Genomic DNA, 14,081 nt, shown 5'->3' on the forward strand with positions numbered 1-14,081 from the left:
AAAAGGTTAGAACACAGAGAATCTGATTTCCAAGGGAAAGTCAGATTTAAAAAAAAAAAAAGAAAAAAAGAAGTGCTGTATGGTTACCTTCCTCAAAAACACATCATCACTATGGACACAGGATATACTGTTCAGTCAAGTTACTATTAGCACTGGAGATGTCATTTCTACATTTTTTGCATCAATACAATTTGTGTAAAAGACTATTCATTACAAAAGGTAGAACAAAGCAGCAATATATTACAAACAATTAATATAATTTCAAACCAGGCACAACGAGAAAAAAATTACTCTCAAAACTTCAGGAAGTTCCTTTAAAAACTCTGTGTACCATTAAGAGTTATTAAACTGCTAAAGAAGGAAGCAATAATTTAGACAAGGCGTTTTCTTAGAAAAGAGTTGAATACACATGCAAAAAGAACACTTCTTACCTTTGCAATCAACTCCTTTGTTTTGAAAAACTTTTCCTTAGCCTTTTCATGAACAGCTGCATTTGTGGATCCTTGCTGGAAATAGATTGCACCCAAATCATAGCAAACCTGCAAAGAGCACTGATATCAAACACACAGTCTTGGACATCATGTTCCAAGTCAATTAAGTATTTCAGCTCAAACGTTGCATGTACTTTAAACTATTCCTACTTTTATCTAATTTACCAAGATACACTACACACCTTACCCCACATACTTCAATTGCTTCCCCTTTATCAGTCTGAGTAATTCTGCACAAGCATTACAAAATTAAAGAATGATTTCCCCATAATCATTGAAAACAATGCAATAAGCTGTCCTTGTCATATAATGGGTTATTCCAGGGATTTGAGAGGGCAAAAGTGAGAGGTTAGTGGGAAGTAACAACAGTTACAACGGTTAAAAAAAGTTCTAAAATGTAAAAATGAAGCCAGTATTATTTCATTGCATTACAAAAGAAACCAACAGACAAACAAAAAAAAAAATCAAACCCAAAATAACACAAGGAATAATAATAAAAAAAAAAAACCAGATGATTTACCTCAAAATTATTACTTAACACTTTTTCTAAAAGAAAAAAGTATAAATTGAAAGCCGTATAAACTGAAAGCTGTAGTACAAAATGTGAGCTACCTGGCACTGTATCTCCTCTGCACTGATTTTCAGTCCAGCTGTGGAACTCTCTGTTTCTCCATTCACCATCCCAGGTTCCATGGCCAATAAATCCAGAGTTCTTATAGTATGGACATAAAGATCTCTGTTTAATTTAAGTGCTCCTTCCAGGACCAGGATGGAATCAGCAGCCTGCTCCTTCAACTGTAATAGTTCAAATGCATTTAAAGAATTAACCTCTTGGTCTCGAGTTTAACTCTGGGTTTCAGTTAATGCTACATTTTAAACAGCTCAGTAAAAGGATAGTTTTAAAAAAAGCCCTTTAAAAATTCTATACAATGTAGAATTGGCTTTTGTATTTCTTGTACAATAAAGAAATTCATATTTACATGCAAATTTGAGCAAAAATATGAAGGGAAAAGAGTCTCACCACTTTCAAAATATTTTCAGTTAGTTCCTTTTCTTGCTGAATATGATTCATACTGCAAGTTAGATACAAGAGGTCAAGCATTCAGTCATAAGGCAGATCTGCATATTACTTCATGTACTCGATCACAATAATTCATTCATGCTTGGTATTGCTTAACTACATTTTGAACATCATAATGCAGGACCACTGACTGCTCTTATCTATCTATATCTGAAATACAGAACTCCTATAATGAAAAGATAGTTTTGTATGAGAATGTGGTTCAATAAAACAAAAAATTGCAAAGTTATCATTGCCTTTTTTCAAGATCAGATTGCTAACACCAATTCAACAGCAAAACAATAATGAAGAAACCTTCCACAGCCTCAAGTCTCATGAAGCTTCAACATTTAAATCTTCTCAAACATGTCAGGGGCAGAAGCATGTTCACATGCGTATGTAAAAATTAAAAGTATTTTTCAATTATTTTCCCACACAGATTTTTTTTTTATTCAGGATCAGACTCTGATACATATAGGACAATATAAGATCTATGGTAAAATGAGGAGGAAGAGGAATATGTTTAAAAACAGACTCTCTCAAACAAGTATGGTCTAACACTTAAGTGTAAAATGAACGAAAAACATATAAAAAGCACCACTTAATTACTTCCAAATTTTGGAGAAATCTGTAACATAAAAGTCAAGGACCAGTTGTTACTAAAGCCTCACAACTTCTAGAAGGCAAAACGCAAAATTGATTTTAAATTACAAATTATTGCCTAATGAAGCAAATACTTCATTATTTCTAAGGTTATCACACACAATGCTTCAAAATGGTGTAATAAAACAACCGTATTAAGCAAACTACTGAAAGTTAGGGATGCAAAAGAATGCAAGAAATGTACCCCATCTAAACTAGAGCATAAGCATTCTGCCAAGGGAAATTGTCACCTCTCTTGCGTTTTCATGCCATGACAAAGTCACAGAGATTATAACATTGACAGAGCGGAACAACAGACAAGTATATGTACCAAGCATGTCTGACAGGAAAGTGAGAATAGACTTGAAATAAATCCAAGTTTTCCATGTAACAACTAGACATTTTAGAAACTGTATGTTATTATCATGATTCAATCCACTTAGAAATTACATTCCTGATTATAAAATACCTATCACATCCAAATTAATTATATCTGTAACTTACACATTTAACTGAGGTGGACCAGGTTTCACTTGCTTTACAGGAAAACTACTTTGAACGATGGTCCTTATGGCCCTACACAGGGGAAAAAATATGTAAAGAATGGTATTAGCCTCAGAAATGTAATAAGCAGATTACAGGCCTCTTGATAATAGCAGTTTACCATTTCAGAAACATTATACCATTAGAATACATCCTTTACTCAAGAGCACATCTAGCAGCTAAGAAATGCTCTTATGTCCATAAGAAGCTGAAAGATGAAGATTTTTATATTTGTAAGGAGAGAGTTTAAATCATTATCTTGACTATTTTTAGAGAAGAAAACCAGCTCTAGAACAGCTTTTCAGACTCAGCTCCTTCACTATAACCTAGCAACAGATCACAACACTTATTAGTACTTTAAGGTTCTTTCTCCATCTACATACAATTATACAGATAGAAGAAAGCATTGCTTTGTTCCATAATGATTTTATATTATTGCCATGTAGCAGTTTACCATCTGTTGTAGAGTAGTATTGCCATTGCAGTGGTTGGAGGTAAGCTGGACAGATCTACATCCACATGTTTAGTTCCTGGGGGAACTTTGCTGATACACAGAAGTTCATTCAATAGCATGTTCAAGACAGGAACAGACAAGCTATTAAAAAATAAAAGACAGAATCAGATACTCCATAGAGTGAATCTACTTATGGAATGCTAAACAATGTACACTACTATTCAGTACAGTTTACTGAATACTATTAAGTACTATTCAGTACTTAACATCACAGGGATGTTTATTCAGCATTTGAGATGAGGTATGTAAAGCAGTTACCAGTATTAGCTGCATAAATTAAGCCCAAGAGGATGGGCCAAAGCAGTAGCTCAGCTGCCCTGACAGCTGAACTGCTACTCTGCACCACTGCATTACTCACACAGGCACCTTACCAGAATAATCCAGTCACCTGTAACAGCACGACCCAGCTAATAAGAAGTTCTTTCAAAGCAGCCCCAGATCATACTCCCTGAAGGTAAGCAACCCCATTTCCATCACAAATGAAATTTCACTCACATAAAGTTAAGACTAGGAACTTTTTGAATAGTGGTAAGTACAACATACATTAGCTGGGACAGGACTCTCCTTAATAAAATGAGAAGATATGCAGGCTGGACTCCACTGCTCCAAGCTTTTGTGGTATAATTTAACACAACTAAAATATTATTACTAATTTAGACATTATTTGAAATTAGATCAGCTACTGCCAAAAAGTACCTTTGATCTTGTGAAAAATTTGCATGCTTTGCAACAAGTATTGAAAACAACCAGTGAAACTACACTTTTGGCAGCTAAAGCCAGGATATCTGTTTAACAAATTTTAGGTCTTGTGTTCTATCAGAAATGTTCTACAAGCAGTGGCTGAGGCAACTGGGGCTGTTTAGCCAGAAGAAAAGAAGGCTCAGAGGGGACCTTACCACTCTCTACAACTCCCCAAGAGGAAGTTGTAGCAAGTGGGTGGTCAATCTCTTCTTCCAGGCAAATGACAGGATGAAAGGAAATGGTCTCAAGTTGTGCTAGAGAAGGTTTAGATTGAATTTTATGAAATTGATTGAATTTTATGAAGTTTTTCAACAAATGGGTGCTTAGCCATTGGAACAGGCTGCCCAGGGAAGTGGCTGAGTCACCATCATACCCTGAAAGTATTTCAATTATATGCAGATGTGGCACTTAGGGAATGGCTTAGTGGCAGGCTTGGCAGTGTCAAATTAACAGCTGCCCTCAATGATCTTAAAGCTCCTTTCCAGCCTAAATGATTCTACAATTGCATTCAAGTTAGAACCAGGGCAATTATTGTCCGCTTAGATTTTACATTAAATTACAGATAAAGGGGGCAAGAGACCTGTGTGAATGAATAAGGAACTTCTGCCATTACCTAAGTGCAAACAGGAAGCCAAGTGTGAACAAGAATCACCTGGACACAATCCTGTGCAGTGTGTTTTGGGATGAGCCAGCTCTAGCAGGGAGGCTGGATCAGATGACCCACTGTGGTTCTTTCCAACCATACCCATCCTGTGATTCTGTGAAGTGCAGCTCCCTAATGTGCATAGCACTGCCAAAGTGAAGTAGTTCTTGACTGTTCTAGCTCATCAGACCATTTTTCAGCTGAAATTTCCAAAGGAAAGATGCAAAGCTGGGGTCTGTCTACTTTAACCACAGTCATTTCAGAGATACATGGAGTTATTCACATCAACAACACTGGAGCAAGACTTCCAATTTCAAGCATGTCAGAATAAGGAAACTCACGCTAGTTTTGTCACTGAAGAAAACATAACCTCAAATTCATCTTTATGAAGCTTGCATGTACATATCTTAACATCTAAGACATGCTGGTTTTCCTCTCTAAACACTGTTAATTTGTTCAGATGCACTGCCTTCATCAAAACTGTTTTGTAACTTACAGCTAAAACAAAACTTGATTTCAATTATCACACCCAAAAGGGAGCAAGACAAATTTCTATTTTTTAAAATAAATTTCTCAGGCCACTTCAATTTAGTAAACTTAGCATGAAGACTATACCTTTTTTCTAATACATCCAAATCCCACTTCAGATGAGCAGCAACTTTGAGAGCAAGAAGTTTTAGAATGCGGTTTCTTTTGTTATCAGGTGGTGGCTGGACTTGGTTCTGTTCATTCACTGATGGTTTTGAAGCTTGTTCCAAGAACTGAACAATTAGCTGCACAGGTGGCGGGTCTGCAAGAAAACACAGCCACTCCTCAAATTCTTTATAAGCCCAGAAATTATTTTTTTCCCTAGCTATGAACACAGTTCTTTTATCCTTGGTGTTTATAGTGCTGACATTGTTACCTGGAAGATTCTAATCCCAAATGGTGTCCTGCATGTGTGACTCAAATCAGACTATCAACATATCTTTGCTTAACATTAAAGTTCACTTGACCACGGTAACCACACTCTCACACTTTTATTTATTTTCACTATTTTGTATTAATTATGTTTTGATACCTGCATCTACTGAAAATAAATGCTGCCTAATGAAAAGACAAGATACAAAAACTATATCCTCTGCACATAAAGTATATTTACAAGCAATTGCTGGTACTTCTGAATACATTTAGAAAATACTTTCAGATTGGTTAAAAAGCAGCATCGAAAAAGCACCCAATCTCTCCCTTACAATAAGATAGCCAACTCCTTTCAGCTCTTTTGAAAAAGGAGGTCAACCCATAGCTATTACACTCTCACTGAACTTTGTGAAACATAAAGCAAGTATTATCAAATTACTTAATTCATTACAAAACAGATTCTGCTTAAATTGACTTTTTGTAGAGGCAACATCGGCCCAGGTTTTCCTGTTTCCTCCACCTCCTCGCAGAATTCGGGTGCTGAAGAAGATGACTACCACTTACGACTGTCAAAAGATCAGGTAATTTTAAATATGGCCACTTTCTTATAATACATCAGACGAGATTTCTATTTATTCCAGGTCCAGAGAGCAATTTCAGCACTGAACCTTTCGGAGGACTTCAGCTCCTGCCACTAACAGGACTCCAATGGCAGAAAACCAGCTGCCAACTGCAATGATGCGCACGAGCAGCACTTCCCACCGAATAAACAAACTACAACACTTCCGCACACAACATTCACATACGCGAAAGGAAAAGCGATCAACCAGACAAGAAAGACAAAGAAATTAAGTTACTAAATAGGAAGGATAAAGTAAAATGAGAAAACCCGCCCTATTGCCGGCGGTAAATGCCGCCGCACGGCCGCGGGCAGTGCCCGGCTCCCTCTGCCCCGCTCCCCCCAGCACCGCAGCAGAGCCCCCGCAGTGCCGCCTCACAGCCCCCGGAACGAGCCGGTCCCAGGAAGGGCCGGGGAGCGGGGCCGGGCCCGAGGGGAGGCGGCGGCCAGCAGGGCACGCACCGGGAGAGGGCTTCTGCAGGTGCTGCTCCAGCAGCGCCTCCTCCAGCACGAACTCGAACCACGACGTCTGCGGCGGCGTGCATGGCCGGCTGGAGGTGGCTGCCTCCCGGTCCGCCGCCTCCGCGCTCATGCCGGGCGCTCGGCAGAGACCCCCACCAGCCCCGCAGCCGCCGCCGCCGCCGCACAAGATGGCCGCCGGCCGCGCCCCCTCGGAGGCGGCCCGTGAGGGCCCCGCCCGCCGCGGCGCGGGGAGCGCGGCCCCGTGGGGCGGCCCTGCGGAGCGGGCCTATCGGCAGAGCAGCCTGGCTGCCTCATGGAATCGGTGGTTTTCTTTACCAAGTCACTCGTTCGGCGCATATCCCTGCCTATCCCTGCAGCCGTCCCTCTGCCTTTGCGTCCACTGCGGTCCTGTCCCCGCAGTGCTCCCTGTGAGCCTTCAGGCCGATAAATGGCTCACCCTCCATACTCCTGCCCATGAGCCTCATGAAAGGGTAAAGAATTGAGGACTTCGATCCATGGAGGCAGATTTAAATCACGGAATCATAGAATGTTAAGGGGTTGGAACTGACCTTAAGGATCATTGAGACCCAACCACTCCTGCCGTGGACAGACACCTCCCACCATACCAGGTTGCTCAGGGCCCCATCCAGCCTGGCCTTGAACTTGAACTTGAAGGGTTGGGACATCCTCAACCTCCCTGGGCAACTTGTTCCAGGGTTTCACCACCCTCATAGCTGATAGGAAAGATGGGTGCTAATGCCTTTACAAATTATTTAATGAGAAGATGATTTAGGAGATTTAGGAGAAATGGGTGTTACTGTCTTTGAAATGTGTCTCTAGGAGCATCATGCTGTGTGGGTTTGTGACAGAACCCAGGCGTTTTGACCAGACATTTTGAATTCCTGAACTTCAGAGTATTAGGAGAAATGCATCTGTGCAAAGTCTATTGCAGAGCCCAGATGGTCTGAACTTTTGGTGGATCTGCAGAACCTAGACAGTCTGAACTTCCCAACTTTAGGGTAAATTGACGATACATGTTTTTGGGGGAATATGTGGTAGGTGGTTTGGGAAGGCTGTACCTTCCTAGTACCTCAGCCAGTGGGGAAACAAACAAAGAGGGCAGCATGCGGTCGGGAGTTTAGGATGAAAGGAAGCTGCGTCCTCCAAAACCTCAAGAGAGACCCTGTGGGGGATTGGCCTAGTGACTCTCTCCCTTTATTAGAATAAAATTGCAGGACTCCTCTGCCTCCTTTATGGACTTTAGCTTTTCATAGCATGGCTTTTATGCACACAGTTGAGAATTTTTTCCTAACAGTTAATCTAATTTTCCCCTCTTTCCATTTGTATCCACTCCTCCTTGTGCTATCACTACAGTTCCTGACAAAGAATCCCTCTCCAGCTTTCCTGTAGGCTCACTTCAGATACTGAAAGGCTGCTATGAGGTCTCCACACAACTTTCTCTTCTCCAGGATGAACAGCTCCAACTTTCTTAGCCTGTCTTCATAGTGGGGATGCTCCTGTCCTCTTATCAACTTCATGGCCCTCCTCTGGACTTGCTCCATGTCCATCTTAGCAGTAACAGCTTCCAGTGTTATTAAGGTGTCAGTATTTGCATGACACTCCATGTGCAACTGTGCTACTCTCTCAACTGCAACTAGCCAGGATCTGGTTCTGAAGCTTTTCAGGTATCCCTGTTCTTAGAACATACATGTCCTGGGGAGAAGCAGGTTGACTACAGAAGTGTTGCAGTGTGATGTAATACCCTGTTTCAGCTATCCCAGTTCCTTTCCCAGGTGTGCCAATACTTTCTCCCTTCCCCTTCCCCTTGCCTTCTGCTGAGAGCTGTCCGTCAATCTCGGTATGCCAGCAAGGACGTTGTATGATTGGCGAAGTTCAAAAGCCTCTCAGCCCTGGGTTCATTGGGGTATCCAGATGTCATTTGTCCCCTGAGACTTCTTCCCCTCTCACCTGGTTGGTGGGATCCCTACCCCTTCCTTCCCCCTCTCCCCAGGGTTAAAAGACACAGCAACCACACGGTTTTGTGTTCTGTTGGAGCCGTTCAGAGGTCTGTGTGCTACGAATAAAGCTCTGGATCAAAACCCTCCAGCAGGACCCGTCTCCTTTTCCTTCACTTCGCCTAAAGCCTTTCCACTAGAGGTAAACCTGAGTTCCTGCTTGCCTGGACTTGTTCCAAGCACCCAGCTGCAATATCCAGCCAGCCAAAGGTGTCTCTGAGGTGAAACACCACAGCTGCCGCCTTTGGTCCAGCAGCAAGGGTCAGACGAGCCCAGGCACGTCCCATCCGGCAATATTGGGATCTTTATTCCAATACAGAAGCTTTTATCTATTTCAGTAATTTGGCTGAGTTTCTGTAATACTTTACCAAGAGAAGAGTTCACAAAGGCTGCACAGGAGGTTTGCAATGTAGATATATGATTACATACAATAATATTACAGTACTGGAAAAGTTTTTCACCCAGAGGGTGGTTGGGCAGTGGAATGGGCTACCCAGGGAAGTGGTTTCAGCACCAAGTCTGGCAGTTCAAGAAGTGTTTGGACCATGCTTTCAGGCAAATAGTGTGCCTCTTGGGGCTGTCATGTGCAGCTCTCAGCTATAAGCATTCTTGCTATAAGTGACCCAAGGAGATAGATGAAAGTTCTTTCTCGCCTTCCATAAAGAGAGAAGTCCATTATATGTCCTGAGTTCAATGCAATTTATCTTCTGTTGTGCATGTTACTTTGTATGTTCAGTTTTTTGAGGGAAAAAATAAAGTCCTGCTTCAGCTTTCCTGAGTTATTTAATGTATCCAAATGTAAATTGTTCAGTTTCAGAATATGAATTACCAAATAACCCTGGGGGAGATCATAGTCTGTTAGCATGATTTGTAGCACATTGTTCAAATTAGTCTCTTTTGGAAGAGACAGTTTACCAATAATTATGCTAAGCTTTACTTGATACCAAGTTCAGAAGAGGCAACTTAATAAAGAGCAATAAAAATGTATATCCACTTCATGAAATTGTTGTAAGAATTCAAAACTTGTAAGAGTCATGTTACTGAAGTTCTGTGGCTCAGCAGTTTTCATTTGCAACAATCACATATTAATATCCCCTGGTGTAAGAAATGTTGTAGTTTCTTACCACGCTACACATCTTTAGAAAGGAGGAAAAATTTACATTAAACAATATGTGGCTATATGCTAATATATCCACCCTACTTATTTTTTATGACTTCGTAAGAATGATCAGTGCCCAGCCATGTGAGGTTTTGGCATGAAGGAGTGGCTCATGGTGACTCCTCCAAGTATTTCTAATAAATATTACTAATTTAGTGTCATTTACACAAATAATTTTATTAAATGACTGCAAATTGTTTCATTCAGTTCACATAGTACTTTTGTTCAGTTTATTTTTTATCTAAACTATTTGTTCTAATAGTATCAAAATCTTCCCTCTAGGTACAAAACTAATTTACATTTGCATTCTTTATGCCAAGTAAAATGATGAAGAGTGATGAAAGATCTAATTTTAAAACATTAATAATAAATCAAAGCAAGTGTCAAGACTTTGATAAAAAACCAAATGTTGAGTATCATGGTAATTAAAAAATCCCACTGAACTGAAAACAGTTAAAAACCCCTTGGTGCTTCAAAGCTTACAAGCACTCTGTAAGCACCTATTAATAGTCACACATCACCCCATGCATTGGGAGCTGCCCAAGAGGGGAGCCCCAGCTTCAGAGAGTTAAGAGAGAAAGAACAAGGTGATTTGCCCATGGTCACAGAGGTGAGTGTTCAAGTCAATGTCAGATTTCAGAAGTTTCTGATTCCATTTTTTCCATACTAAAACCAGTTGTTTTTTGGAGAGCAGGAGAAGACAAAGGAGTAGAGGCTAGGTTTCCCATGCTTTCTGTTTTGAGGATCCCATCTTTTACAATGATTGTCCTGATTGAAAGAATTCAGTTCCAACTTTTGCCTGGATGCCCTTCTGTCTTGTCTTCACACCTGCTATCAGCTCTTCTGTTTTCCAGCTGCACACTTTGAAGAAGGGTTCCATGTGAAAAGCAAAGTTGGACATAGAAGTTTACTGAAAAGAAACTTTTTCCAGGTCTTACAACTACCTTTAAGAGTATAAAATTGTCACAAAGTCATGTTCACAGATGGGATCTTGCTACTCTTTTCCCCTTGGTACAGGTAGTTAGAAATAGGGTCAGACAGGAAAAGTTCCATAGAGTTGGGCAGCCTGTGAGTGAGGTGATGTGTGTCATGTCATGGAAGAGCAGAGTTTAGGAGGATACAATAAAAGCTGACAAGAAACCAGAAATCATAAATGTTTTATATTTAACATTGGTAATAATTATTTCACAGTCTAAAATTAATTCAACTTTAAAAAAGAATGCCCTATGCATTGTTATCTGCCTGATAGGTTTCACATTAATACTAGGGAGAAAATAATTCAAGTTCTTGCATCCAGGATAATTCTAGTAAGTCACTGTGGTCTACATAAATAAAAAAGGATATTATAATACTATTCTATAGCTATCCTACATTCCGAAGTTTTCAAGAAAATTCATGCTTTAAAAGTCTTTGCACTTATATAATGAAATAACTTTGTACAGTGCATATAAAAAGATTATTCAGATTATCACTCCTGGGAAAAGTGAATATATCATGCTATTGTACCTAAAAACTTGCATCATGTAAGTTACTTGATGTAACTTATATATAAAAAAGGACATTTTTAAAAGTAGTGTCCATATGTCATGACAATGTGTCAAGTTCCTTTGACTCTGGTTATAAATTTTCATTTGAGACTGCATAGAGTTCTTTAAGCTTCTCAAACTTTGACCCCCACTCTTGGAGGCAATCATAATTCAGATCTTCATCTCCACTGATGGAATCTAATGAGCTAAGGCTCCCTGCTAGAGAGCATTGCCCTTCCAAGCAGTAAAAATGAATAGTGTCAGCTGGAAGACTCTTTAGATCATTGTCTGCATCCCGTATGATTTGAGAAACATATTCCTTGAAGTCTGGGATGCTGGTAACAGCTGATATTGATTGCTTTTGATGTGCATGTTTGGGGAGTGAATCTCTTTTTGGGCCAGTTGGTGTCCTGGAGTGTGGAGCAGCTGCTCGCGAGGAGGAGCGGGGAATTTTATGGAGAGGTTTCTTCAGTTCATCTATATCATAAGCATTCTGGAAACAAAGAGAATGCAAATATCAGAGAGAAACAACTCAAAAGTAAACTGATTGAAAAAATGTTTTACAACACAACGCAACACAAGACTGAATTCTGTGAGTTTTCTACAAGCTGAAGAAGATAGTGCCTAGTTCAGAGGACTAAGTTCAGATCATACCAAATCTCTTTGTGTAATGATAATTTTCAGCTAAATCAACAATGAGGCATCCAAAGCCCACCCATGAAAGTGGGCACACATGACCAGCATCATTAAAGGTACAGATGGGGCTGAAATAGAAGCCTCCCACTTAAGAGGATTTCAGGTAAAAAAAAAGAAGAAGAAAAAAGCCAATTTGATAAGAAGTTAACTAAAAGGTCTGGGAAGGAGGAGATGTTGGATTTGCAAAGGATTGAAGCTGGATCATACCTGGTCACGTTCTCCACCTCCTTCTTCATTATAATTGAAGACATTTTCTCTAACATCCTCCCAGCTTTCACGCTCTTCAGGAATGTGGTAAATTCCTCCTTTCCGAAACCCTGAACTTCCCCACTGACTCCACACTGTGTAGGAAACCAAGAGTGCTGGAAGAAATAAAGACACATATTTGTTATATGAGGTATGACAAGGTATGTTGCATGATAAACAAGTAGTTATATAATTCCTGAGATATTAAATCAACTCTTAATTTGACAACTAAATTTGCAGGTAAGAAATGAGTATTATTAATATACAAACAACTAAAATTCATGAATGTAAAAATAATCTATGTATATTACATCATAAACTTCATTAAAAGGGTATTTTACTTACCTAAAGGAATCCATTTAAATAGAAGGCATTTTGGCCAATCTCTGGCCTTTCACCAATCCTGAGTAAATAAGATACCCAAAGTAAGTAAACCACTGTTTTAATGAAGGTTACAAGTGTAATATAATCCTCGAGTCGTTGCTATTTTGAGATGTCTGTGCAGTTTATCAACACAGTTTTATGGTATTATTAATTTATGGTGTTACTAATTTTTCAGCCAAAGTGCAGCTGAAAAAGGACACACTGTGAATATCTCTCTGTGCCCATGCTTTTAATGAGGCTTGCCTTTTAAGACCATGAACTTTCTAGATCTCTTCTTTCCTAATATGTGAAGAGCATATGTAGCTGTAGGTTCTACCTACTATAAACGTAAGGGCTCAGGGCAGGTGGGAGTTTCAAATGGATGTGGCTGCACACAAAGATGGAAAGCTCTTACTTAAGAAGGATTGAAAGTAAGTGACTGGAAAAGTCCTAACTTTGCTAGAACTGTCCTCAAAACAAGTAAACTGTAACTATGTGCTGATGTTTGTCTCTTAGCTTCCTCAAATAGTGATCTCCAGAAAAGGCAAAATACTGATCACAACACTCAAAGGTAAAGCAGACTTAATTCAGTGGAACAAGTTACAAGATTAAAAATAAGGAAAAAGGGTACATGATCTCCTACCTAGGAAGACAAGGAGGCACATGCTGATTGCCAGAATAGAGCCAGAGCTTAGTCCAACAGGTCTTCCAGCCTTCACCTGGCTAATTTCACACCATCTTCCCTTGTAACCTTCAGGGCACTGGCAGATAGTCTTGTCTTGGGATTGAGCCACACAGGTACCTCCATTCCTACAGGTCCAATGTCCACAAGGGGATGAGGTACAGTGTCTGAGCCCTGTAAGGGTGTCAGTCACTTCTACTTTCCCAGCTGGGCACCTGAACAACCAAAGCAGATGATATCCTATAGGCAAGCAAAGCATCTGGAGCTGTATGTTGTTTTGTGCAAAGTTTGTTAATGTTTCTTAAAGTAAAGTTTAATTATTCTCAAGCAAACCACAAATCCACATTGCAAGTTTGAAATACATGGAAAGTTTAACTTAGTGAGCTAGTAGACTTATGAAAACATGAACACATGTTCTGGTTTCCTGATCCAGAAGCTATGCAGAAAAGCTTCACTCTTTCCTTAAAAGAGGGAGCCATCATTTTCTGACTAACCCTTTTTCTCAATCCATGCTCTAATCAAAGCCCCTGAAAGAAAATGGACAGCTGAGATCAATAGGCAGAGAGCTAGTGAGCACGTGGTATAAGTTTAGTAATGTTCCTTTGGACCCTGGGGAGAAATATCATTGACCTCCTTGGAATGACTCGTCTTGTCTTTTAGGATTGATTTCCTCTTGCATGTAATTGGAGAGGCCCTGGAGGTATAGTGTGAGGTCACAGATTTCTTTCTGCAATCTAAAGAAAAAATTGTACTGAAAAAATGGCAAAGACTTCATACTG

General features: G+C 39.9%; 2 protein-coding genes across 3 annotated transcripts in view; both read right to left on the reverse strand.

Annotated features, from left to right (window-relative positions):
* Positions 1 to 6,824, reverse strand: part of INTS8 (integrator complex subunit 8) — a 21,333-nt gene extending 14,509 nt beyond the window's left edge. For both annotated transcript variants that reach the window (XR_011678372.1, XM_071421572.1), the window contains exons 1-7: positions 6,616 to 6,824; positions 5,250 to 5,424; positions 3,191 to 3,331; positions 2,698 to 2,769; positions 1,513 to 1,564; positions 1,104 to 1,286; positions 432 to 539 (exon numbers count right to left, since the gene is read on the reverse strand). Coding sequence is in view for 1 of the 2 variants with exons in the window: in XM_071421572.1 (XP_071277673.1) it covers positions 432 to 539; positions 1,104 to 1,286; positions 1,513 to 1,564; positions 2,698 to 2,769; positions 3,191 to 3,331; positions 5,250 to 5,424; positions 6,616 to 6,745 (861 nt within the window). In the remaining variant the exon portion in view is untranslated. The remainder of the gene's footprint in view (positions 1 to 431; positions 540 to 1,103; positions 1,287 to 1,512; positions 1,565 to 2,697; positions 2,770 to 3,190; positions 3,332 to 5,249; positions 5,425 to 6,615) is intronic.
* Positions 6,825 to 9,996: 3,172 nt separating this feature from the next.
* LOC139587344 (neural-cadherin-like) overlaps positions 9,997 to 14,081 on the reverse strand; it is a 55,373-nt gene continuing 51,288 nt past the window's right edge. Inside the window, exons 31-33 of the mRNA XM_071421576.1 lie at positions 13,264 to 13,517; positions 12,219 to 12,373; positions 9,997 to 11,808 (exon numbers count right to left, since the gene is read on the reverse strand). Of these exons, the coding sequence (XP_071277677.1) occupies positions 11,407 to 11,808; positions 12,219 to 12,373; positions 13,264 to 13,517 (811 nt within the window). The 3' untranslated portion in view covers positions 9,997 to 11,406. The remainder of the gene's footprint in view (positions 11,809 to 12,218; positions 12,374 to 13,263; positions 13,518 to 14,081) is intronic.

Source organism: Agelaius tricolor, unplaced genomic scaffold, assembly GCF_023055355.1.
Source record: "Agelaius tricolor isolate 1412-34295 unplaced genomic scaffold, bAgeTri1.0.p SCAF_2, whole genome shotgun sequence".
In the NCBI taxonomy this organism is placed as follows: Eukaryota; Metazoa; Chordata; class Aves; order Passeriformes; family Icteridae; genus Agelaius; species Agelaius tricolor.